General features: G+C 33.9%; 1 protein-coding gene across 14 annotated transcripts in view; it reads right to left on the bottom strand.

Moving 5' to 3' along the window:
* Nucleotides 1-27,013, bottom strand: part of KDM6A (lysine demethylase 6A) — a 209,483-nt gene that overhangs the window by 59,127 nt on the left and 123,343 nt on the right. For all 14 annotated transcript variants that reach the window (XM_027091421.1, XM_027091427.1, XM_027091426.1 and 11 more), the window contains 3 exons: nt 18,476-18,530; nt 14,152-14,186; nt 1,873-1,966 (listed from right to left, as the gene is read on the bottom strand). In XM_027091421.1, the coding sequence (XP_026947222.1) occupies nt 1,873-1,966; nt 14,152-14,186; nt 18,476-18,530 (184 nt within the window). The remainder of the gene's footprint in view (nt 1-1,872; nt 1,967-14,151; nt 14,187-18,475; nt 18,531-27,013) is intronic.

The raw sequence follows: 27,013 nt of genomic DNA, 5'->3' as shown, positions 1-27,013 counted from the left end.
GTAATATATACTGGAAACTTGCTAATATGAGAATAGATTTCAGGTGCTCCCACCACACAAAAACAAATGGTAACTATGTGAGGAGATGCATATGCTGACTAGCTTGACTGTAGTAATCATTTCACTATGTACAGGTGTATCAAAACATCATCTTGTACACCTTAAATACAACCGTTATGATAAATAAACAAACAAGCAAGCAAGCTGGCTATGGAAGTAATCAAAAGACTGGATCATGGACTAGTGTATTCTATACCTTCAAGGCACACAGGAATAATTTGATTTAATTTGCCAGGGAATCATATTTCAGTTGTGGATCAATTCAAGTGCATAAAATCAGCTGTTCTTTGTGTATAGTCCACAGTACATAAAATAAATAAGGACCTTTATTTTCTGGCATTTATTATAGTTGCTGTGCTCCAAAAGACATTTTAAAAGGATTGAGTTACCATGTTTTACAGAAATATAAGTCAATCACACATCTATTCATCTGTTCTTTCCTTACCTCTCCTACTATTACTAGTAAGAACAGGACCTACAGTAGCAGGCTCTAAAAGGAGTTGCTTAAGCAACAGTGACAAGAAAGTAGGAAGGATTGATGTGCAGGCATAAATTACACTCAATTAGGGGAAGTACCTTCCCTTTCAAAACCATGGAAAGTTTACCTATACACTCTGCGAAAGAAGACAGGTAATTCAAACAATTTCAATCCATTTCTTAAATTTAAAAGGTATATATGCATTTTTGCTATTGACACATTCTTCACTGCAGCTAATTAAAAAACAGCTTGTATTCAAATATTAGCTGAATGAGTAAGCTGTCTGAAGGCACCACTTTGCTCTTTTTACTGAAGAACTAACACAAAAGCTTTTTTGCTGTACTAATAAACTTGTTTTAATTTAAAGATACAAATTCACATTACTCAAACACTACATGTAATCATTAAAAACAAAATTTTACTATAATTTTTAAAAGTATGGATAACTCAAGGAAAATTCTAACCAGAGATTAAATTAAAAACAAAGCTAAAAATAAAACGTTTATATGAAAGCAATGTGTTTATTTTGTATAACCGATCACATAATATGCATTCATATCATGAAGATAAGTGATAAAGTCTAAGCTTAAATAATTTTAAAATTACATTAAAAATAGTCACATCATGAAAACATTCACATTACTACAACGGTGGCTAAAACTTAAGAGTCAATTATTTGCCCAGACCAAAACCAAATTTTAAAAAGCTGGGGTGGGGGGGGAGGGAGAACCAAAAAAAACCCCCGAAATACCAAATGCAGACAAGAAACATGACTCAATAACCAAGCAACAAAATTAAATGTTGGAGAATTCCATCATTATCTTCTTGGTGATAGTGACACATTATATCCAGACGACTACATGCTTTCATCTTCAACATTACAACAGAACTGCATGTGTAGAGAAACTATATATAGTGTTAGATGTTCCACAATTCTTACATAAAATGCTTTAGTTAATATTATCAACAGAGCTATGAAAGCAAGCTCACCAACCACTAAGAGACTTTAGGTAAATCACTTAACTTCATTGAGTACTAAGCATATCTGGCACAAAGAAAGTATTCAGTCCCCCTCACCCATGGGTTAAGTACCAGAGTATAATTTTGAGAATTTAAATGGATGAGCTGCACTAAAGAACTGTAATGAGATTGACTGTGAGATAGACAATGCTCGGCAGAAGGTGGAAACATGATGGGTTCAGATTAATTCTATCAACTCTGGGGAAAAGGAAAGAAAAGAAATAGGGTACATGAGCCACGTATTTACCATCTGTGACATGTAAAAAACATAAAGAGATGTACTTATAACACACTAAATGTATATTATTACATACCCAACTGTTGTAAGACAGTTGCTTTTACTTGTGCAGAAAGGTTTTCTGTCTGCAAAAGTTGTTCATAAGCTTCCTTTGCAGAATGATACTTCCTCTAAAGAGCAGGAAAAACAGATTTAAAGAAAATAAAATTAACATCTTTAAAGAACTAGCTCATATGTTAAGTTTTATATGATACTGATATTTTAGCGTATTTTAAAAAATCAACTGAAAGAGAAAAGTGCCTTACTGAATGTTTCTCTAACTCTAGACAGCTGGGGTTAATAGACCATGTTTCAGAGTATCTAACACCAGTAAAACATTCAATATAACAAAGTATCATTAAAACATGACCTTTAAGAATTTGTCAAATCTCAATAATTAAAAAAAATCATCTCAACCTATTTAATAACATAAATGATTTCAACTTTACTTAATAACACTAATGAAACCAGAAAAGTATTCCACTTCCAAGTGCATCATCTGTCTGCCTAGAAATACCAAGTTCCGAAGCAACTTAACAGGAACAATAGAGCACGTCAAAAATGCTTCAAAAAAACTAAGTACAAAAGTAGTTGAAACCTAAGTTTAAAAGATATAGATACTGGTATATAAAATATCCTATGAAAAATTTTAGAATACATATATGATTTTGAAGACAACAAACCTCCCATAATTATAGTCTAATAATGTTTGCAATATTTAAGATTCCTTGGGCAAAACTCTAAATGAAACCATTTACCCACAGTTCTCATCCCAGAAGTACTAATATGACTGAAACCCATTATTGCTACAGTCCTAAAACTTAAGACAAAACCTCCCCACCACCCCCCACAAAAAGGGGAAAAGCCAACAAAAGAAAACCTCATAAATACTATCTTTAAAAAATACTTGGCAGAACAATGAAGTGGCTTTCATTCATATCACTGACAGTACACAGCTGCCTGAGCAAACAAATCTTTCTCCCCCAAAACATAGGTAGAAACACGAAACTAGCTGTGTGAGCCTCAGGCAAATCACTTGAGCTATGATTCAACATCCATAAAACAGATGTAGTGCCTGATCTTTCTATCTAGAGTTGTTCTAAGGATCAAACGAGATTAAAAAAGAGCTATGGAAACAAATAAGGAGCTCTATGAATGCAGTATGTCAACATGAGGAAGATTTGAAAGAACTGTCCATTGAGATTAACAGTAGTTATTACATAAACTTTTATTCATCAAGTAAATGAGTTCCCTTTAAACATTAATCTGGTCTGAAAAAGTGAATTAGACAATTAATGAAGGATAAGGATCAAGTTATTCAACTCAATTCCTTCAACTGGTAAATATTTGTTGAATATCTAATACATAACAGGAACTGCTGGGACTACAGTGTAGTCAAGAATACAGATATAAAAACAAATAAAACATACTGTACTGTTAAAAAAAAACATACTGTACTGTGTACAATAACAGTATGATATTTCCCAGAGGAAGAAAGAGCATGTGGTAAATTTAGAGTACTAGCACACTGGGCAGAAAATGCAGAGACAAGCAGACAACTTCACAAAGACCTTCCTAAACCAAGTTAAAAGACTACAGACTGTATCCTAAGACAATGGGGTACCACTGAAATGAGTTCAAGCAATATGATCAAATTTATATTTTAGAAAGAGCCCTTTGTGGAATTACCTCAACAAATGCTAAAACATACTTCCAAACACTAGTAATAATAATAAAACCAACATACTTGAAAAGCTGGTTGCATCGTATTGAGAAACATGAAGTTTGATTTCTACCTCCTATTATATACAAAAAACTGGCATCCACATTAAAGACCTAAATATGAAATGTAAAAGTATAAAACTAAGAGAAGAAAATGAAGGAGAGTATTTCTTTGAGATGTGAAAGAATTTATTCAACTTGGCCAAAATGGCACAAATAAGGAGGAGTAGTAAGGATCTGACTTGAAACACATAAGCAGAAAAATAGGCAATGGACATAAAAACCAACACATAAAAGGTGAAAAACATGTGAAGAAGTGTACACCTCTAGAAATCAGAAAATGCAAGTTTAAATGATGTATTACCTTCTACCCATCAGATTGGCAAACAATAAAGTTGGGTAGTTCTTAGTATTGTGGGGATGTGAGTAAAGGAAAATGCTCATGCCTTGCCTGAAGGGAATTTACTCATGAAATTAGGTATGCAAATATGCTCCAATCTAACAATCTCACTCTTGGGATATATATACCAAAGGAACCTTCCCAGAGGTAATGTTGTAAATGGTACTATTTGTAGTACCAAGGAGATGGACAACCTAGGTCTATGTCACTAGGTGAGTGGAAATATAAAATATGATGGATGCTTACAGCAGAACATTAAGTAGCAACTATAAATAGTATATAAAAGCAACATGAGTTTATCTGTAAAGGTGTTTAGTATAAAGTTAGTATAAAGTTTTGTCTCTGGTAATGCTGAAGTAACAACACTTCAGACAGCTTTAAATTCTGGATAAAATATAAAAGTTAACTATCAGAAAGTACTGAAAAGAAACCAAAATCAGGCAAAAACAGAGAAGCTAATACTTAGAGGAAGGGAATGGCACTGGTTTAGTAACCCCATTTTTCTAGGATTTTCACCTGAAGGCAGGCCCCAACTGGTATCTGGTTGGCTACAACTCAAACAGAAATCAGCAATCTTACTAGCTTGAAGAATCTGAGGACAGACTTTGTAGCTATCACAAGAGCTGGAAGTGAGGGGAGAAGAAACACCAGAAAGGAGAGGGAGAGAAACAACAACAAATTCTGCAGTTAAACTGCTCAAATCCCTGGTTGACCACTGAACTATGCATGAACACAACAGATGTTCAGCAGCCTAAAAGAACTAAAGGAAGAGATTTAGCTGTTGCCAACCACAGGGATGACAAAGTTTCGTGAGTGACTTGGGCAAAGTTAACTGGCTAATAAAACAAAAATATCATCTTCAGAAAAATATAACAAAATCACTCTCCACAACGTATTAATCATGATACCCAGAATAAAATTACCAGACTTCTAAGAATCAGGAAATTTTTACTCATGTTGAAAACAATAGGAAATTAATGAAAACCAGCCATGAAATGACTCAGATGTTGAAATTGCAAATAATTTTAAAGCAGCTATTTTAACAATGTTCACAGATGAAAAGGAAAACATAATCATAAGGAATGAATGGACCAAAAATCAGAGCACGTAAAGAGAAATTAAAAGAGAAACACAAGGAAATTCTAGAACTGAAAAATACTAATTTGAAATTTAAAAAAAAAGTTACTGGAAGGACTGAATAGCAGATTAAAGACTTAATTGGAGTCCAAGAAGGAGAAGAGAGAAAGAATGGGGCAGAAAAAATATTGACAATGGCCGAGAACTTTACAGAAGTGATGACATCAAAATCCCATATCCAAAAGACTAAAAAAACCACAAGTAGTATAAATATAAAGGAAAAACCAATACCTAACTACATCATAGTCGCATACTTAAGAACCAAATGTAATGAGAAGAACCTTGAAAGTAGCCAGAGAAAAACGACAAAATACAAAAGAAACAATAAGAATGACAGCCAACTTTATGTAACCATATCAGTAATTGAATTAAATATAAATGGACTAGATATTCAAACAACAGAGACTGCCAGACAGATTTACAAAAGTGAAAGAAAGCCAAAACCACAGTACTGGTAAGATATGCACTTTTTCATATAAGGATTCAAACAGGCTGAAATAAAAGGATGGGAAAAGATACCATGTAAACTGTAAGTATTAGAAAGCTGAAGTGACTAGATTCAGATCAGATTAAGAAGGCTTCAAGGCAAAGAGTATATTACCAGAGAGAAAGAGGAATGTTTCATAATGATAAAGGACATATCAGGATGAGATAACAATAACAAGGCTTCTAAATAAATGAAGACTGTACAGAATTAACACTGATAAAATACAATTAATCTACGTAATTTATTCCAATTTCACCAACTGTCCCACATATATCCTTTTTCTGGTCCAGGATCTAACTTAAAATCCCATGCTGTGTTAAATTAGCATGTCTCTTTACCATCCTCTAATCTGGGACAGATTCTCAGTCTCTGACTTTCATTACCTTGACACTTAAAGCAGCGGTCCCCAACCTTTTTGGCACCAGGGACCGTTTTTGTGGAAGACAATTTTTCCACAGACTGGGGGTGGGGGTGGGGGTGGGTGGGTGGGTGGGGTGTGTTCCCAGGAGGTAATGCGAGCCATGGGGGGGTGGGGTGGTTCAGGCGGTAATGCCAGCAATGGGGGAGCTGCAGATGAAGCTTCGCTCACTCGCCCTGCGGCTCACCTCCTGCTGTGCGGCCCAGTTCCTAATAGGTTTGGGGCCCCCTGACTTAAAGTACTAGCTAATTATTTTGAAGAATGGCCCTTTCAAATTAGTAAGCACCTTGTGGAAAGATATTCAACATTCCTCATATATTAATTAATTAAAATTCTACAGTAAGAAAAAGGTGACCCCTTTCCCTGTTTATTTATTCAATTATTCATTTATAGCAATATGAATATATTTTATTCTATATCTTATATACCATTATTATAATTGTTTCTAAACTTGTGTCAGATTTGGTGATTAGAAACCCCATTTCCCTCAAGTTGGCTTCTTTATCTTTCCACATGCCCATCATTTTCTAAGCACTTCCTTACTTTTTGGCACCATGAAATGTTCCAGGGATCATCTAGTAGTTTCTCTGCCTAAGCCCTGGAATTACCCACTTCTCCCCAAGAATTCCTGATTCCTTTTATTGAAGAATTGGATTTAGAAACAAAGATCTGGGTGCTAGTACATTCACTGCTGCCAAGGTGGGTCACTGCTTCTAGGCCCTTGCAGCAAACAGCTAGGAAATATATTAATGTATACATACATTATGTATACATTACATTATATGTAATGTATGTATATACATACATTATATGTATGTGTATACACACATTATATGTATGTATACATACACACACACACACACACACAAACACACACTCTCTCTCTCTCTCTCCTCTCTCTCACGTCTCTATTTCTATCCAACTATTTCCATAAATAACCTATGTTCATAGTGATCCCTCCAATTCTAATCCAACAACACAGAATTCAGTCTAGCCTTTCTTCTTTTCTTACTTGTAAGTTCTCTGACACTGAAAATCTGGTCATTATCCACAATACATTTACTTAATTGTTTACCCCTAATATTTACATAAAATAGTTGCAGAATTTCTATCCATATCCCTGTGAGAAAGTAACTGTAGTGGAAGATTTGTTTACAGTTCTTTTGTCTCTAGCTTTACACTATAGAGTCAAAATACTATTCTCCAAAGTTATTTAGCTTAGTTCTTTTCATCCCTACCCCTCAGTATACTTATGTTATTCATTTGTAATACAGTTAGGTTAATTTGTTACTGTTCATTCTATTTTGGGCTAACTCACATTCTGGTTGGTCTTAATTATTCAATGAATTTTGGGGTGGGTATGTGAAACATAACCAGGTTCTAGGAGTTAGAGCTACATAAAAAGTATACTCAAGGTAAGTTCTACTCCCTACTACCCCATTCACAACCATTCCTGGGTAGGTAACCAACCTCACTTGTTTCTGGTTTATCCATTTTCAGTATTACCTGTGCACAAGTGGGACGTGTATCTTGCTTTGCACATACATAGTTTCTTTCACAAAGGGTAGCATATTATACTTTTATACTTCACATTTTTTCCACCTAACAGTATATCCTGGAAATCATTCCATATAGTGATTTACCTAGGTCTTCCTCATTCTTCTCTAATGCTGCATGGCACTCCACTGCCTGAATGTACCATGATTTATATGTACAACCATTCTCCTATGTATGGACATTTAGGTTGTTTCTGATGTTTTGCAATCACAAACAATGCTCCAAAAGATATCTTTGTGCCTATATATTTTTATATTTCTGGAGGTATATTTTCAAGGTAGATTCCTAGATTTGGGATTGTTGAGTCAAAAGGTTAAGTGTATATAGAGTTTTGCTAGATTACTGCATGTAGTTTTGTTAGATTATTTTGTTCCAGATGGGGTGTACCAGTTTGCATTATCACAATGCATGAGAGTGCCTGTTTCGCTACCATAGCCACTTACACTTTTCACCAATCTGACAGGTAAGAAACTGTATTTCAGTGTGCTTTAATTTGCATTTCTTTAACTGGGTGTGTTTGAACACTTTTTCACATGCTTAAGGGCTGTTGTATCTTTTTTGGAAAGTGTCTGCTCATGTCATTCTTCCCAGTTTCCTAATGGGTCTTGTTCATTGTCTGTCAAATTTTAAGTTTGTTATATATCAGGGGTATTAGCCCTTTGTGCTATACGTTGTAAACATTTTCTCCCAGTTTCATAGGTGTCCTTTGAATGTATGGTTTTTTTGTTTTTTTTTTTGCCATGCAGAAATTATTTTTATGTTGCTCAAACTGATTGGTCATTCTTTTTATTGCCTCTGAATTTTGAGCCATAGTTTAAAAAGCCTTTTTCCTACATCAAAGTTGAGGAAGAATTAATGTTTCTTCTAGTACTTGTACAATATCAATGTTTACATTTTGATCCTAATTCATCTGTAGTAGTTTATTCTTGTGAATAGTTTGTGTTACGGGTCTAATTTTATCTTTTTCCAAATGGCTACCTTATTGTCCCAGAACCATGTATGAATAAATCTACCTTAGCTAAAGGAATGTAAGATATTACCTTTATCATATACTGAATTTCTCTATGTACACTGGATCTATTCCTGGCCTTTCTATGATATTTCACTGGTCTATTTGTCTAGTCACATGCCAGTACAATACTTTTAATCACATAGGCTTCCTTGTAATATTTTAATATCTAGTAGGGTTAATATAATCCATACAATCCCTACCATCACCACCAGTGTTATTCTGGCTATCCCAGAATGTTTTTCCATATCAACTTACCTAATTGCTTTAAAAAGTTTATTAGTAATTTTTACTGATGTTGTATTACATTTAAAAACCTAAATTCCCATGAACATCTTTATACTATTGAGTCATAGTATCTCTTTTAAGTTTATTGTTAAGTATTTAATCACTTTGCTGTTATTATAAATGGCAATATTTTCTAACTGTGTGCTCTCTAATTATTGTTGCTGAAAGCTATTGATTTCTGTATGTGCCTCTAATTGATTTTTCTTGTCTAACTGCATTGGTTAATACCTACAGTACAATAATGAGGAGTAATGAAGACAGAGGACATCCTTTGCCCTGCTCCTGATTTTTGTGAAAATGTCTCTAGTGTTTCCCTTTAAATAAAATACTGACTTTGGAATTAAAGTACATGAATTTTATCATGATAGGAAAGTAACCCTTAATTCCTATGTCCAAGAGTAATTTTAGTTGGGAATGGGTATTGAGTTTATCAAAGGCTTCTTCAGCATCTATGATGATAGTGACTTGTTTTTACCTTTAGCTGTATTATTATGATGCATGATATTAATGGATTTCCTAATATTCAATCAGCCTTGTATTCCCAGAATGAATACCACTTGGTCATAGTATATTATTTGCTTAATGAGGTAACAGATTGTTTGCTAATATTTTACTTAGTATTTTTATACCAATATTCATCAGTGATAATAGTTTGTATATTGATTCTTTTTTGTACTGTCTTTATCAGGTTTAGGCATCAATGTTACACTTGTTTCAAAAAGGAATGGGGGGAAACAGTATGTCAGTTCCTCAAAAATTTTAACAGAATTACCACATGACCCAGTAATTCCACTTCTGGGGGTATATATCCAAAAAAAATGGAAAGCTGGGACAAAAACAAATATTTGCACACTCATGTTCACAGCAGCATTATTCACAACAGGCAAAAGTTGGAAGCCACACGAGTGTCCACTGACAGATGAGTGGATAAACCAAATGTGGTGTATACATACAATGAAATATTATTCAGCCTTTAAAAGGAATGGAATTCTGGCACACGCTACAATATATACAAACCTTAAAGATATTATGCTAAGAGAAATAAGCCAGACACAAAAAGACAAATACTGTATCATTCCACTTACATGAGGTACCTAGAATAGTCAAACTCATAGAGACAAAAAGTAGAATAGTGGTTGCCAGGGGCTGGGGGGAGGGAGGAATGAGGAGTTATTCTTTAATGGGTACAGAGTTTCAGCTTGGGATGATGAAAAAGTTCTGGAGATGGATGGTGGTGATAGTTGCACAATAATGCGAATGTACTTAATGCCACTGAATTGTATACTTAATAAATAGCTAAAATGGTAAAGTTAATGTCAGGTATATTTTACAATTAAATAAAAAAGAAGACACCAAAGAACTGTGGCCTGTAGTTAATGTTTAGAGGCAGATTTTTTGTTTCCATTATATTGTAAAAATATGCTATAGAATCAGTAAGTGCAGAAAGGACTTTAATTATTATCAAACACATAAGTCTCTCAAGGTCAGATTAAAGGCTGTTATAAGCCCCCTATCCCTCTCAAAACAAGGAAAAGAAATGAGAAAGTTTCTCTCCATTTCTAGTGGTCTGGCATAATCTATAGAGTGCTAGAATTATCTGGTATTTAAAGGCTTGGTAGAATTCCCCTGTAAAACCATCTGGGCATGGTACTTTCTCTGTAGGGCATTACTTAATTTTCTGTTTCTTTTTATGAAAATTGGCTTTTTATAACTTTCCTAACTCTAATGAGGTCAATTTCTCTAATCTGTATTTCCCTGGGAAACAGTCCACTTTAAGTTTTCAAATTCATTTGCATACACGTCTGCTAAGCTGTACTTGTATGACTGTACTAATTTCTTCTGTTTCCATGGTTATCTTACTTTATGTATCTGTGCTTTATCTCTCATTTATCCTCCTGATCAAGTTAGTTTGTGGTTTATCTATTTTGTTAATTTTTTTCAGAATATAAGGTTTTGACCTATTAAGTAGATCTACTGTTTTTCTCTCCTTTTCACACTATTTATTTCTTTCAAAAAAAAATCTTTCTTCCTCACAATATTGTTTTCCTTACCATGATTTTTGTTTGTTTTGTTAACATATTTCTTCACACTGAACTAATCTTGAATTCATGGAATAAACCCTAGGTAATCATGACATACTTACTGCATCTTTAAATGTCAGCTGGAATTTATTTTTCTTTCTTTAGAATTTTTGGATTTGTACAATATGCATAAATGAAACCAGTCTACAGTGTTTCAGTAATAAACTACTGCTAGTTAGAAGACAATGTTAAAAATGAAACTAGTAATTCTTATCAACAGTGTTATTCATAATAACATTATTTGTAACTATCTCTCAAGGGAGAATAGTTAAATTAGCTACAGTACATCTCTGCAAAGGGATATATTATAATACAGCTCTACATGTACTGATAGGGAATGATTTCCAAAATATAATATTAAGTTAAAAAAACCAATTTAAACAAGATCAAGAGAGAACATATATAATGGGTTATTATTTCAATAAAATAAAGAAAAGCAAATATATGTGCAAGCATATATATGGATTTGCTTATATATACACTGAGATTCTCTGGAAGGATATAAAACACACTGCTTATGTGGTTGGTGGCTTTCGGGAGGGGAATAGGTGGCCAGGGAAAAGGAGGGAGGAGGATACTACACTGTATTCTTGCAGGCACTTTCATTTTGGATTATCTACTCAAAAATAAGTAACACTGTAATAACAAAATTAAAAGGGAGAAATCCTTTACCTTTAATCTTTAAAGGTTATTTAGAATTTAGATGGTGACTTGTTCAAGTTATTTCATTAAAATCAAGAAAAAGAAATGAAGGCCAGTTAATACTATTATTACTGTTAGGAAAAAAAATGGTTCTGCGGGTCTCAGCTAATAAAATGGGAAAGGTAAATTAAATAATTGATATAAATATCCAATAATTCATAATATATTTACTTGGAGATATGACATTATACAGAGAAACAAAATTATCTTTATTTAGATAATCTAAGAATGGGTGTGGGTGAGTTGACATGACATCTCATTAAAATTACCCAAACCTAAACAGAACTACCATATGATCCAGCAATCCCACTTCTGGGTACAGGTATATTACCAAAGGAAACAAAACCATTATCTTGATGAGATATCTGTACTCCTATGTTCACTGCAGGATTATTCACAAGAGCCAAGAATGGAAACAACCTAAGGGTCTGTCTCCAGATGGATCAAGAAAATGTGGTATATAAATACAATGGAATGATATTTCAGCCTTAAAAAAAGAAGGAAATCCTGTCGTTTGTGACAACCTAGGTAAACCTGGAAGGAATTATGCTAAGTGAAATAAACCAGACAGAGAAAGACACATACTATATGATATCACTTATATGTGGATTCTTTTTAAAAAGGGGTGGGGGTGGGGAGTTAAACTCATAGAAAAGACAGTAGAAAGGGTTGCCAGGGGGTGGAGTGGAAGAAATAGGGAAAGGTTGGTAAAAGGGTACAAACTTCCAGTTACAAGACAAATAAGGTCTGAGGATCTAATATATAATATGATGACTATAGTTGATAACACTGTATTGTACAATTGAAGTTTGTTAAGACAATCAAACTTAATTGTTCTCACTGCCCCCACTTTAGAGATGTGAGGGGATGGGCGTGTTAATTAACTCAGTGCGGGAAATCATACATATATCAAATAATCACATTGTATACTTTGTAGGTAAGCCTTTTGTTTCCCTTAATTTTTCACCTGAAAATAAAAATTCTTGTTATAAGCACTGGAGTAGAGATTTTTCAATCCTTTCATATGCTTACAGTGTCATCTTCCTGTCATCTAATAATTATATACTCTGCCTAGCACAAACTTTGTTCTTTTTGTTTTGCTTAATCTTAATGGGCACTAAAATTTATCAAATGAAAGAATCAGTGGGGGGAGGGGTCCTGTACCCACATTACCTTCACGAAATAAAAAAAAATACCACCAACAGACAACTTCTCATCAGAAACAATGAAAACCAAAAGACAATGGAATGTAAATTTTAAAGTGGTCAAATAAAAATAATCAAATAGAATTCCATCTCAAGCGAAAAACATTCATTAAAAAGAAAGGCGAGATAACATCTGCTTTACCTAATGACAGACCAGGGAAATCTCACTAAGAACTAGAAAAGCTGGGAAAAAATCAGAGCTCATCCTTTTGAAGACAGCAGAGATCTCCTGAGGTAATGAAAACAGGAGTTAAGACTCCAGGGAAAGAACTTTGGAGAGGAAGCTTATTTCTATAGCTGCTTTCACCCTGGGGCCTTTACTGATTTGGCAAAAATCAGCAGTTGGCAGGAGGCTGGGATTAGCGTTGGCAGGTAAAGACTCTGATCCACAACATGAATGTAATTCTCAAAAGCATCCTCTCAAGGTGGATAAAATCCCTAGATTAGTAGAGTATCCAAACCTGAGTGTGCATCAATTCTGAGTCAGTGGATGTGCGCCATGTGTGCGTGCGAGTACGCACAGGGGCGGGAAGGGTAGGCGGGCGCACAGATGGAGGTGTCCAGGAAACAGATGTTAATTGTTTAGACCACCCCATGGTGGCTCTGAAACAAAACAGACCTTAGAAATTATGTAGAAATATAACAGTATTTTTTTCCTAAAAAGCTGTTATAAAAATTGTTTTTTTGGGTAAACTATGATTACCTAATATTTAGCCTCATACCAACTTATGCCTGATTTTCCATACCACTGCCTACCTAGACTAAATGTCTATGTTTTATGTCCTTTACCATATAACTAAGCAAAATCTGCCCTACAAAAAAATAAAATGTTCTAAAATTAAACTAAAAAAGTTTTTTTAAATACAGCAGCCATAAAAGTAATGGTAATGACATCAAGAGGTTACTAATATGCCTTTCAAACAGTAATACGTAGAAGGGATATTTTAATCTTAAGAAAAAGTGAAACTAAAAACAATGCATTATAACAACCATCTATAAACATTTCGAAAAGAAAACTAGGCATTTCACATCAAGAATAAGAGAAATCTTCTTAAATACAGCCATTTAAGCCTGCAGATAGTTTGAATTTAGAGGCAAATCATACTGAATGAAACGTCTTTGTACACAACAACACTCTGTATAATAACTGTAACACTAAAGCAAAATCTTGACCACATTTAATGAGTATAAAATGTATGTAAGAAGTAATGCCCAGAACTCCATTAAATTATCTGTATATCTGATTCCACTTAAAATGGTATGGGTGATCATTTTTGTTTGTTTTAAGTAACCTAAGTTAAAACACTTACCTGGGTTTCATATAAGTGGGCAATGTGAAATTGAACTGCAAAGATGATGGAAAACAAAAATCAATAATAATACAGCAGTGTCTGGGTAAATTTAATTAAGAATATAAAATGTAAAATATAAGCACCATCTCTACTACATAGATTTAAGTAATTATAGAACATAACTTTTATTTTTAATAACACAGAATATATAAACAAATATACACGAACATGATAAGAAACCACATGTATTCACTGTTGGCTATTACTAAATTTTGTCAATGTAATTATTAAAATTAATATTAAAATCTATAGCAAGTGGGTATACTTCTTACAAAGTTCAAAATGGCAACATTAAACAAATGAAGAAAACTTTTATAACCTATACGTTTCAAAACATGGTATTTAAAACCTGAGTTACAAGTCAAAAAAGAAAAAGTGTTTGATTAAAACAACAAAAATACCCTCCAATTTTTTTCCTTATACCATATTTCATATCAATGTTTATAAAGAAGTCATAGACAAGAATGACACTAGTAATAACACATAGAGGAAATAAGTTGCATTTCTCTATCAGTTCTTCATAATCTTTTTTTAAAGTCAAACCACTTGGAAGGCAAGAATAGTAAACAGTCTCAACATTAATAAGTATCTCTTGAAAATCAAATAAAAATATACGTATTGCAGCTTTTGTTTTCAACTCTTCCTGATACTGCACCACCAGAATATGAATGATTCAACAAAAGCAACAATGAACCAGGAATCAAAACTGGATTCTGGTTTACTTAAATAATATGATTTTCATCCTTCAATGACAAATCTTTTATTTAATGTTCTATCTACCTGGATTTCATAGCTGAATTTCAAGGAGTCTGGGAGCCTTTCAAAATTATATGCATAATATATATGTGGACCTTTAAAAACAATGTCCACAGCTATCATCAATTTCTCATCGCCATCATAAACTAACTCTCTCACTGACTCCCATAACTGTAAGAGTCACCTGGGAGGCTTACTAAAAATAGAGATCCCTGAGATTATATTCAATGATCCCAGGCAAGGCCTGGAAAAGTGCCTTTTTATTTAGTTCTGCAAAGGATTCTGATACCTGTTCCTAGACCAGCACCTGGAAACAGCTGAAGTAAATAAGCATAAACACCAAAACAAAATATATAATGAACTTTAATATCAAACAACATTTTTGGATCAATAGTAAAGTACTGCCCTCTCCATATATAATCATTAAATATCGTATATTAAATAATCAGAAATGAGGCAAAATAAAAACACCACCTTTAAAAGTTGAAAACCAACATTTTGTGAAAAGCACATAAAAATAATAATAAAAGTTCTACAGATATAAATATCCCCTTTACCTATATCTGTTTCAGGGGTTTTCTTATTTCCTAGTCCCCTTTTCCAACACAGCTCCCTTGAGAGTTCCAGTCCATCTCACCTCACTACATCATTAGAGGGAGACCAGGTTACAGGTTAAGAGAATGAGGAAGAGATGGAAAATCTATGCCCTTCTCCCCTGAATCTTCCTACTCTAACAAAGGTGCCATGGAAAGGTCACATGGAAGAAAAGATCAGCAGCACGGTGGCATTCTATTACCATCCCAAACTTCCTCCAGGCTCAGCAAGGGCTTTCCTATCCCATGAGTTACTAAATCCAGTATCATCTTTTGTGGTATGAAAACCAATCTATATTTAAATTCTTAAAAGTCCTCTTCAAAGTGGAACATAACCATACAACTAAGAAAAAGCTCCACTTGGCAAGTCTCAATTAGAGGTAGAAATTTTTAACAAATATTGCCATAAAACGTTCTGAAATTAAACTTTTCTCAGAAATTAATACATTATTTTTAGAATTAATAGAATTAATTAAATCTAGAAGGAACAATTTTATCCCAAGGGGCAATCATATAATGAGAAGTCTCACATCACCATGATTCTACTTTCAAAACACAAACTGTAATTAACTCCTCTTAAATAGCTCTAGAAGAGGCAAGTGAATCTACTTATTTTCTTTAATTGCATAAATGAATTGTGCCATAAAACAGAAATCTCATACAGACTTTTTTTTAAAGCTCACTTTACTTTCTAAAATCTTCTGAACTTTGTAGCACGACAAAGTAACATGGAAGATTTCAAAAAACAGTCAACGTCTGTGGCATATCTAAATAGGTAATGATATAAAAAATTTGAAGAGAAATAAGTTTTACAAAGATAATAAAGAGCCTGATGTTTACACAGTAATAATATCTAGCTCAAATTAAGTAGTCTGTGTTTGCTAGTGCTCTGTGAGACATCAGCCATTATTACCATGGTTATCAAGTAGCTATGTTGATTGTCAAAAATAAACTACCCAGGGCTTCCCTGGTGGCACAGTGGTTGAGAGTCCGCCTGCCGATGCAGGGGACGCGGGTTCGTGCCCCGGTCCGGGAAGATCCCACATGCCGCGGAGCGGCTGCGCCCGTGTGCCATGGCCGCTGAGCCTGCGCGTCCGGAGCCTGTGCTCCGCAACGGGAGAGGCCACAACAGTGAGAAGCCCGCGTACCGCAAAAAAATAAAAAAATAAACTACCCAAATCAACTGAACTATAATGGCCTAATGTCTCTAAATAAGGCACATGCCCTTTCCATTAGAGTGACCAACCTTTTAGCACTCAAAGTTCTGAGTCTGGGGAAACGCCTCCGTCCTGTGCAAAACAGGACATTGGTCACCCTCCCTCTTATTTCCCTTCTCAACAAACAGAAAGAGAGTCGTGGTAAGCTCGAAAATGTATTCATGATTGTTCAAACTGTCCTCTTCAAATTCAACAAGATCTGCCCTGTGGTACTCATTCTACATAGGTGTTTTCCTTCAGGAGCAATGATCTACAAGTAAGATTTAACTTCAACAGAGTAGAATAAAATGAGGATTTACAAAATTTATTAGTTTGAAATTTATGTGACGTCCCTCTAAGGTTATCATTCAAACTGACAAGTACGTATGAAAGTTAGTTTTTAGGCACTAGCTACAATCAATTAAATGAAAATCAGATTTTTTTCTTATTCCCATAAATTAATTTAAAAAGGATTTTAAGGGTTTATATTCTAGATGGTTTATATAACCTGGATATATAATTAAGGAAAAAGTATAAAAAATTAACATTTTATAAATTAATATATCAATGAGTTAAATCCTTTTTCTAATTTATCCTCATCTTAGAAACTAAAATATTGCTGCATTTGTTACCTTCCCACCATTTGTTCTGGAAATACACTGATCAGTACTAAATCCTGAGTTTCATTTAAAGAAAATAGAATTCTTTTAAGTTTTCTCAGAAAATCACGTTTAGTAGAATTATGAGATAATTAGTCTGGTCTAGATAATGATTTAATCCACACTATGTCTTAATTCATGTTATATGCAAGTTATATTCAAATTTCTACCGTTCTTTTCACTGATTCAATCATTTGGGGGCGTTTTTACCACTGAGACTTCTCTTCACTAAACTCCTTTCTATATGGTTAAAAAATGAAGTCACTTACAGCAAAATACTGACTCTGTAAAACCTAGAATCTTTTGACTGATCTGAAATTTTTATGAAGAATGACTCAATTTTTCATACATTTTAATTATAAATTTTATTGTTCAAGTAAGAAAGTTTTAAAGAAATCCAGCTTGAATCCAATGCATATTCTTTAAACTTTTATTGGCTACCTTAAAGTACACTAAATAAATATGCCAACACATACATATTGATAAACACATCATAATCAACCCAATCTGCTTTTGGAAAGAAACATACATAGAAGCAGAAAATAAATGTCTAAAGAAAACCACTGTATCAGAACATGCTTCACACATTCTTTTTTAATTAACTGAAAAATCTCACCTCAATTTTTATGTGTGATGCTTAAAACTATAATAGAAAGTCAAAGTATATCTTCATAATTACCAATAATTTTAATACCACAAAGCCCGAATCAGTGAGCTAACACTTAAGAATCTTTGTATACTCTGTTTTCCTAAAAGATTGGCAAACCCTGTTTTTAATCCCCCCAAGTCATCTACAATGTAATTAATACACAAATAATCAATCTTGTTCACTAGCACAGATAATTTAATTCAACAACTCAGTTCACTGGCATATCTATTTTAGACACAGGCTGCTGCTCATAATAACTGGTCTCACATGTTCCATTTGTACAAGTAGCCATGGCAACAAATACAGTTAGATTCAACAATTCTAGGGAAAAAAATTACACAGGATTTATGACTATTATTATTATTACTATTATTTGCCATGAAGTGATCTGAACGCATGCAGAGAACTATGGTACTTAATAATACTTACTTTCAGCATTGGACAAAGTGCAGGGATTACAGTCAACCAAAGCTAACTGAAAATGCTGCAAGAAGAGAGTGAGAAAATTAATACACTAAATTCAATCATATAAATGTATTTTAAAATAATCTTCAGGTATATAAGGTCTAATATAATAATGAAACTATGCTATGCAAATAAAACATACTAGACAACCAACTAGCATTACCTTGAACATTTACTGCTGGCAACAAACATGTTGCTGAATATTTTCTTCAAACAGTTGAGAATGGAGAATTGGGGTAAGAATTAACTTGATATCAAGTTATCCTACATAAATTTTGTTTATATGGAAAAAGAATCAGGTTTTTAAGTCTTCTAGTAAATAGGAAGTATTAGGTATAGAACACATCAAATAGAAAACATCATTATTTTAAAAACTGAAAGTAAAAGTTCAATGGCATTAATGTATTAAATACCACTATCTCAAAATGATGTGAATGTTTTTTAAAAAAATGACTATGAGAATTATCATAAAGGGTAAAACTATCTGCCCTTACTGATTCTTCAATAATTACTGTATTTAGTGTCTTTTAAAAGTATCTGAAGTACCACAAAGAATGCATCAAATAGCCACACAAAACCAATGCACATAAAGAAAACCACTGATACACATTTCAGCAAACTAAAGGGAGATGAGGGAGTAGGGTGGGGATGGCATGACCTCATAGTTTCATTTCTAGTATCTAAACCAGATGCAAAATAGATGTACCTATTAAGACATAAATCAGCAGAAATAACTATCAACTATGATCATCAACCCCCAAACCTGAAGATGCCATAGTAAAATATCTAGCACCCATCCATCCTTGCAACCAACAGAAATGAAATGCAATTATCCTTTTAGAACGTACATGCTATTATATGTGTAGGCAATAATAAACCACTAATAATTTACAGCATCCACTTGTAATAATGTCATATAAGCCTGCCCCCCCCAAATACATGTCAAACTCTAGGTGTAACACTTATAAGAATACAAATCATCATCAAGAACACTGGACGCCATCTGGCATCTAGTGTATCAACATTAAATCTGCTATCTAAACTAAGAGAAGGCATACAAGTAATAGAAATGGTATAAAATATTTAAAATTTAAAAAAAGGTAAATCTCTTTGAACTCTTCTAAAAAATATTTCCAGAAATGTATATTTAAATTTTCTGAGTCTCCACAAATTTTTACCATTAAAAGTAATCAAAAGCCAAAGTATACACCATTTTCTAAAAATTACCACTCCTATCCACAATCCAAATGCCTAAAGAGTTATATTTTTTTAACTGCTGGATAAACTGAAAATTGATATGTACAATGACAACTTCTAGATATAAGCCCAAAAAGAACTTTCTTTATCAAAACTTTCTTATCAAGAGGAATCATCATCAGCAAGCTTTTAGTACTGTATTTCAGAACAGAACCAACAAAACTGCACTTGGTCAACTAGAACCCTCAATTAACAAAAATAAACTAATGTCAGCTACCAAGTGTTACAATGAAAGAAAAATTAGAAGGCATAATTTGGTATGAATCAGTAGTTATTACATTCATTCACGAATGTCTGTTATGTGCTTGCATAATTAGGCTAGCCTACATTTGCAGTACTCTTAACATTTAAGGGTTGTAATATTCTGAATGGGCAAGCTACTAACTAAATGACTATGACCCTTAAATGTTAAATATTTAATCCATTCAACAAATACTTCAAGGCCCTATAATGTCCTTAGGACAATGCAGATACTAGGGACACAATGATCAACAAACCAAGAGTGAAAAATTATTTGCCGTGATTGACCGAATGAAAAAAAAAATCCAACATCTGAACACTTCTAGAACTGCTTTTATTTTCCCCTGGCCTACAAAGCAGATTGTATGTCCTCAAACATCCTTTTAGTGTGCTACCATAGCAATAGAAAACAGACTATTTTAAAAAGTGAGTACTATGAAAGCAAAGCACGCTTTATAACCAGTTGTTTTCCTCTAGACAAAAAGAGGCACAGAAGCCACACATTCAGACTGTACTACATTTCTAAGCCTAATCTATCCTGCCAGCATAAATTAATATTTAGATAAAAGAAGACAGACCTTTCCTAGCTGAGCCAAAGGATACAAACTGACCTGCAAAAAAACACCCTTTAAGATGGCAGTATTTTAGTTTTGCTATTTCACTGAAATCCCACAAAGAGCAGAGATGCATAATTCGAATTGCCCAACCTACATTTCATCTATCAACATTCAAGGTCCTGCAGCGAAAACTGGCAGAAGTAGTTCTGGACCATGTTTTATATAATTATCAATCAATCTTAAAATCAGCAATGAAGTCACTGACGCACCATTTCAAACCCAAAATATCATGAAATATTAAACATTTCCAAACCACAATGATGTCTAAAAATTAACTCAGCAAAAGAGTACATATTCAAAAACAGGCCTGTGAGAATGAAAGAACTTACAGAATAACTACTTAAGTTTAAGAAACTAAGAACAGCCACACAAAACCACCCCACATAAAGAAAACCACTGACACACCTTTCAGTAAACTAAAGGGAGATGAGGGACTAGGGTGGGGATGGCATGACTTCGCAGTTTCATTTCCAGTATCTAAACCGGATGCAAAATAGATGTATCTTTAACATATAAACCAGGAGAAATAACTATCAACTATGATAATCAGCCCCAAACCTTGAAGATGCCATGGTAAAATATCTAGCATCCATCGCTGCAACCAACAGAAAGAGCTAGGAAATAACTGTACCTCACACCGAAATATTGCAGTACTGAAACTGACTACTGCTGTGTGAAATAAGACTTACTACGCAGTAGAGGTTTCTGCAGTTCAAAGACTATATACAAACCTCAAGGCAGAAAGCATTCTATAGAAAATTAATTTCCAAGCAAAAAGATTTACCTAAGACTTTATTTTTCCTAATGTTAACAGTGATTTCCTTTTAATAGCACTTCTGGTCCAATTTAGTAAAAGGTTCAATTCATTACAATTTCTGTTGACATCTTTATCACCAAAGTCACTTTCTCTTTAAAAGGTTTTGACTTGTTCAGTATTTCAAAATAACTTTATAGTATTTCGCTTTCTATACACTAAGGAACTTGATTTCTATCTGGAGGGGGAAATCTATATTGATGTAATTAACACACAAAACTTGAGTTTCAAGACTTTATTTCCCTTTAAAGAGTTTTACTTCTAGTTATATAGTCTGTGATTATCTCACAATCTTTTCAACTGTAGAACCCTCCAACTGTATTCCCAACTCTGAAGACAAGCAATGAGATAACACTTCATAATTGACAAATTATGGTTGTATGCATAAATTATTAATATGGAGCAATGTTTGGATTCCATATCCAATCTTGGATTTTCTGATTCAGTGGGTTGGGGATCACACCCTGTGAACCAGATTAAAGCTTCCACAAATTATCCCAGTGCACAGTCAGGGTTAAATGCCAATATTTAAAACTTGTAAATTGTGTGCTTAGCCCCCAAAGCCTTACTTCAGTCTATGTAGACAAGGTATGTGTAGTCAATACTGCTGTCTATATTCAATTAAAGCAGACACAGCTTTTTAGGAATAAAATGTTGGCAACCGGTTTTTACTCTACGCCAGGCACTCTGTTATGGCTATGCATCTACGCAATTGAATAAAAGGCTCACTGAAATTAATGTCCTAATAGAAGCTTAAAAGACAGTTCCATAGCAGACTCCAAAAGATATAGCTGAGGGAAGAAAAGAGGTCCTTCAGGCTGAGGAAACGACTTATGTGTACACAGCCCTTATGAAACAGGGTTTCATGGACGGTTTAAGTGGGAGAAGGGAAGGTGTCAGGCACTCTTGAAGGTCAAAGGCAAATTATTTTTTTCTTTTTCATTTTTACAGATCGCCACAATTTTGAAAGTATGATTTAAAACCAACAAACTTAATTCCTAAAACTAATAGTCTATGATAAATGAATGAAACTAGTGAAATGCCTTAGGATGTGATGGTACTTACTTTAGGGATTTAGTCTCTGAAAATAAGATACAGAACTAAAACTGATTAAGTTCTGGTAACGTTTATGAGCCACGATGCCTGGCCAAGCTGATCTGATGGAGATTCTCTCAAAGCCCTCAAACTCAGTTCTTCCATTCTCTTTGTAATACAAGATTATCACAAGAGTTTCAAGGAAGGACTCTACTGCACCAATGACTAATAGTTAATGGATCCTGGCAATCATGACTCAAAAGAGGCTCCTTCTTTTCAAGTTTACCAATCTGGTCTCTTCCAAGACTTTCTTTAACAAAAAAGTAAGACAAAAGACATTCTATACTGAAGATGTTCAAAATCTTATTTCTAGCCCTTCTTTTCAGCTCCAAACTTATACTTGTCTATACCAATATCTGATATCCCTCAGGTACCTCCAACTCGATAAACTCCCAAATGACCCATCTCCATTCGGAGGCTTTTCACGTTCCAATCCCAAAACCTGCTGCTACTTTCTTTATCCCATACTTTAGTTAACAGAAAACTGATTCAAGCCAATAAATGGGGAATCTCTACCCACACTGAATCTGTTAATAAATTAACTCCTTTATTAAAACTCCTTAAGACCTCTAGGATGTGTTACCTTTTATCCATGCATCCATGCAGCCATCCTATGAGAACCCATTTATTCTACAGATCTTGCTCACCTTTCTTCCTGTAACTGGGTCCTACCTAATCTCCCAATTCCTCCTTTCTACCACATTTTATAAAAGTACAGGTATGCAACCGATTAGAAATTCTAAAACACTGGTTCTAGTATATGTCTAATCTGTGTACACAAATGATCAGAATATGTACTGACTTAATTTTCAAGTTCTTTAAATCTAGTGTACAATTTGTGTTCATATCAAAATAAGACTAATATGTACACAAATAACAAATACAAAGCAAACATAACATATTTTATAAAGGGGATAATGTAACAATTTGCATTGTAAAATGCTATTTTGGAACGTAACCTTTAAAAAAAAATGTGACACTGGATACACTGAATGCTTCATAAAGCTGCATTTGAAGATCAAATATTTACAACCACAAATTTAAGTAGTTATCAGTAAACACCAAAAAATGCTTTTTGATTAGAAACAACTTCTTGTAGTTAAAATGTATTTGAGGAGAGAAACCTGACACGGGAAACCTGGACTCATCGCAACCCCTCAACATCAGAGAGGATGGTTACTGCACATCTATGAGCAGTCATGTCCTTTTCAAACATGTATTTGAGGAACTGAAGTACTTCAGCTATTTACACTACTTCACACTTGAAGGTATGTAATAGAACTCAGGGCAGAAATAAATAACAAATGAAAAAACAATTGTGGGCAGGCAGAGTGAAGTGGAGAAAGCATTATTAAGTGGTTAGATAAACCAATTAGCAGATCACCTCATACCCGATAATATCTAGAAAAGATTAAAAGGTAAAGTATAAGTTGATGAACAGCAGAAAAAGGAAACATCAGGGAAAAGATTTCTGTCCACAAGTGAGGAAAAATGGACAAAAGACAAAATAAACAGCAGTAACCATCCTCTGCCAAAAGGAACAGGGACATTACACTCAGGTGAAACCAAGTTCCATTGCCAAAGTGGGAATTGGGGTGGTGGTATTTTAAGGTACAAATGTGTAAGTAGTAGATAACTAGATCTAATGCACAGCATAGAGATTACAGTCAACAATACTGTACTATAAACTTCAAAGTTGCTAAGAGACAGATCTTAATTGTTCTCACCAAAAAAAAAAAAAAGATAATAATGTGACATGGTAGAGGTGTTAGCTAATGCTATGGTAATGTTTATTTTGCAATATATAAATGTATCAAATCAACACATTATACACACACATTAAACTTACTCAAAGTTGTATGTCAATTAGACCTCAATAAAAAATTAAAAATTTTTAAAAGCCTCGAATTTTCAAAAAGCCAGCTGGCAGAGTTAAGCTATTGAACATCATGAAGGAAACAGCGCAGGAGTGGGTTTGGTGAAATAATAGCAACTTTTATTATCTTTAGACAACTGAACTAATAAAAATATGCTGTTAAAGCTTCAACAACAAAAAATATTACAGATATCTTAGAAACTTAAGGCCTGGTTAAAATTAATTTAATAGCTAGTATTCAAATTCTCAGCAAGTATTTTTATAATACATAGAGTTCAAAGTATCTTAATTAAATGAAACAAACACATTAATGAATAAAATAATAAAAGACGAGGCATTTCACAGATTCCAAAAGTGGTTTCTAAAAGGAAGTACATATCATCTGATGCCTTTACTTATTCTTTCTGCCTTAATATCTCGGCATAAAAAAATATGACAATAAAATTCCTGAGTCTATATAAAGGATATGAGATTAAATCAGATACCTGGAAATGTAGTTTTCTAGAGAAAAGTGTAAAAAAAATTAAAAGTGGAAATGCTATTTCACTCAGAAGTTTCATGACTGGTGGCTGAATGAACTGGTGAACAGGGGGCATCTAGAGAAAACTGCACTGTCAGTTTGTGTAGAAAAAAATTCTGTTAAGAGATGACAAATAAAATCAGCCTTTTTTTTTCTCCCCAACGTTTCCAGCCAATCCTATGAGGCATTTTGTAATTTTATAGCCTCTTCCATTTCATTAATCTATCCATTCAAGAAACACTAAGCACCTGGTAAAATGCCAAGCTAACACACAAGTCTCATTTGAGTTTAACCCATTTCCTTAGAATCATCTCTTGTATTAGTAATTCTCATCTTCTTAACCCTTTCATATTAATCCCTTCAATCAGCACTTATCATCTTCAAATATCAAATTATAAGAGGACTTACATTGGTATCCCAGCCAACTATCCACAAGTTCCCATAAAAAAGCCACCCTCTTTACCTTTAAAAATCCAAGAAAGTTCTAATGCTGACATATTTTAGGGAAACTTAAATATGTAAATATTAGGAAGACATTTTTAATAATCTTCATTAAATTAAATAGATGCATTGGCATTAACTGAAGTATGGGTGTTATCACATATTATTTTGCATATATTAGCTTCATATGAGGGAAATAATTTTAATAGTCTGCCAGGGAGTAAAACTTAGAGGCATTATATAAAACTACTTGTCAAAATTGGTGTGCTTTTACTGAAGTAATGATAGCACACTGCCTCAAATACATAACAAATGTAAGCAATTATCATTAATATCATTAAAAAGTAATAAAACAAAATTCTGAATTATATGGAGGTAAACAGGCAACCAATCCCACCTGGGGGGATATTATCTGAAGCAGGAAAGAAAAACAACAAAATATCATGTAGAAATGTCACCCTGAAATGGACTCTGGCTCAGATAGTACTAAACTAGTTAATAAATTAAGAATTGGTACCTCCACCACTCAACTAAACACATGAAATCTTTATTGTCCAATTTAATGGAAAAATAACACCATCTGATTGAAAAGTAAGCTGGGCATTAACTTCACATTTCTGAGGATGGGCAGGGTGACAAAAATACAAGTATTCAATTCTAGGACGGGAAAATGGATTTCACACAAACAATATCTATACTAGGCCCCAAATTAGAGGAGTTTTAGATATGGTAGATAAACTGAGAACTAAGAAAGAAGGGCTGAAAAAACTTATTTGTCAGATACTTCGATATATATATTATTTAATCTTTTAACAATCTTGTGGAGTAGGTACAGTTATTCCAGTTCTACAGACACAAAGAGGATCAGAAAAGTTAGGCATCTTGCCCAAAGTCACACAATTAGTTTACTGGCAGGGTCAAATTTTAAAACCCAATTTACCTGCTCTGAGAGCTGTTTACACAGTACCAAAACAGAATGAATCTGCTTCAGAAATACATTTTGGGAGAAAAGTTATTACCAGAGATAGAAATAAAACAGGAGGTCCTGGAATGCATTTCATGTGTGGGTGAAAAGAAGGAATCTATTATGAAAATAAACTGTATTTTATTTAAATATTTTACCATCTAAAACATACTGTATATGTTGTATCTCTCCGTCCCAGAGGGAAAGGAAATGAGGCAGAGAAGACCAGATCTGTAATGGACAGATTGTATGCACCACTCCCATACCAAAATACTCTTTTTACCCACCCCTCTCTCTCTATTAGACAGGAACAGTGTATTTAGGAAATCAAGCTCTGTTCAAAAACTGGGCATAACTGGTCTAAGAATAATCACACCTTTGATAAGGAATCACTGAGAATAGCCACGTGGTCTAATTCTGGCCAATGAGATGCAAAGTGAAATATTCTTGAAAAGATCAACAGGAAGTCAGGATCTTTCTCCTCTATAACATGATAAATCAGGTATTTACTGAGCACTTACTATATGCCAGCACTATACTAAGCACCTATGCCACTAGTAGTGGTATAGGTGCTTTTCTTTATGAGACACTGAAAAAGAAATCATCTCACTGTGTACCTGGCAACCAGCCTTAAGAATAAGCCAACACAGGGGCTTCCCTGGTGGCACAGTGGTTGAG

The sequence above is a fragment of the Aethalodelphis obliquidens genome, unplaced genomic scaffold, assembly GCF_003676395.1.
Source record: "Aethalodelphis obliquidens isolate GAN/ISIS:26980383/991018 unplaced genomic scaffold, ASM367639v1 scaffold71, whole genome shotgun sequence".
NCBI classification, from domain to species: Eukaryota; Metazoa; Chordata; class Mammalia; order Artiodactyla; family Delphinidae; genus Aethalodelphis; species Aethalodelphis obliquidens.
This window is presented reverse-complemented; position numbering and strand designations above follow the sequence as displayed.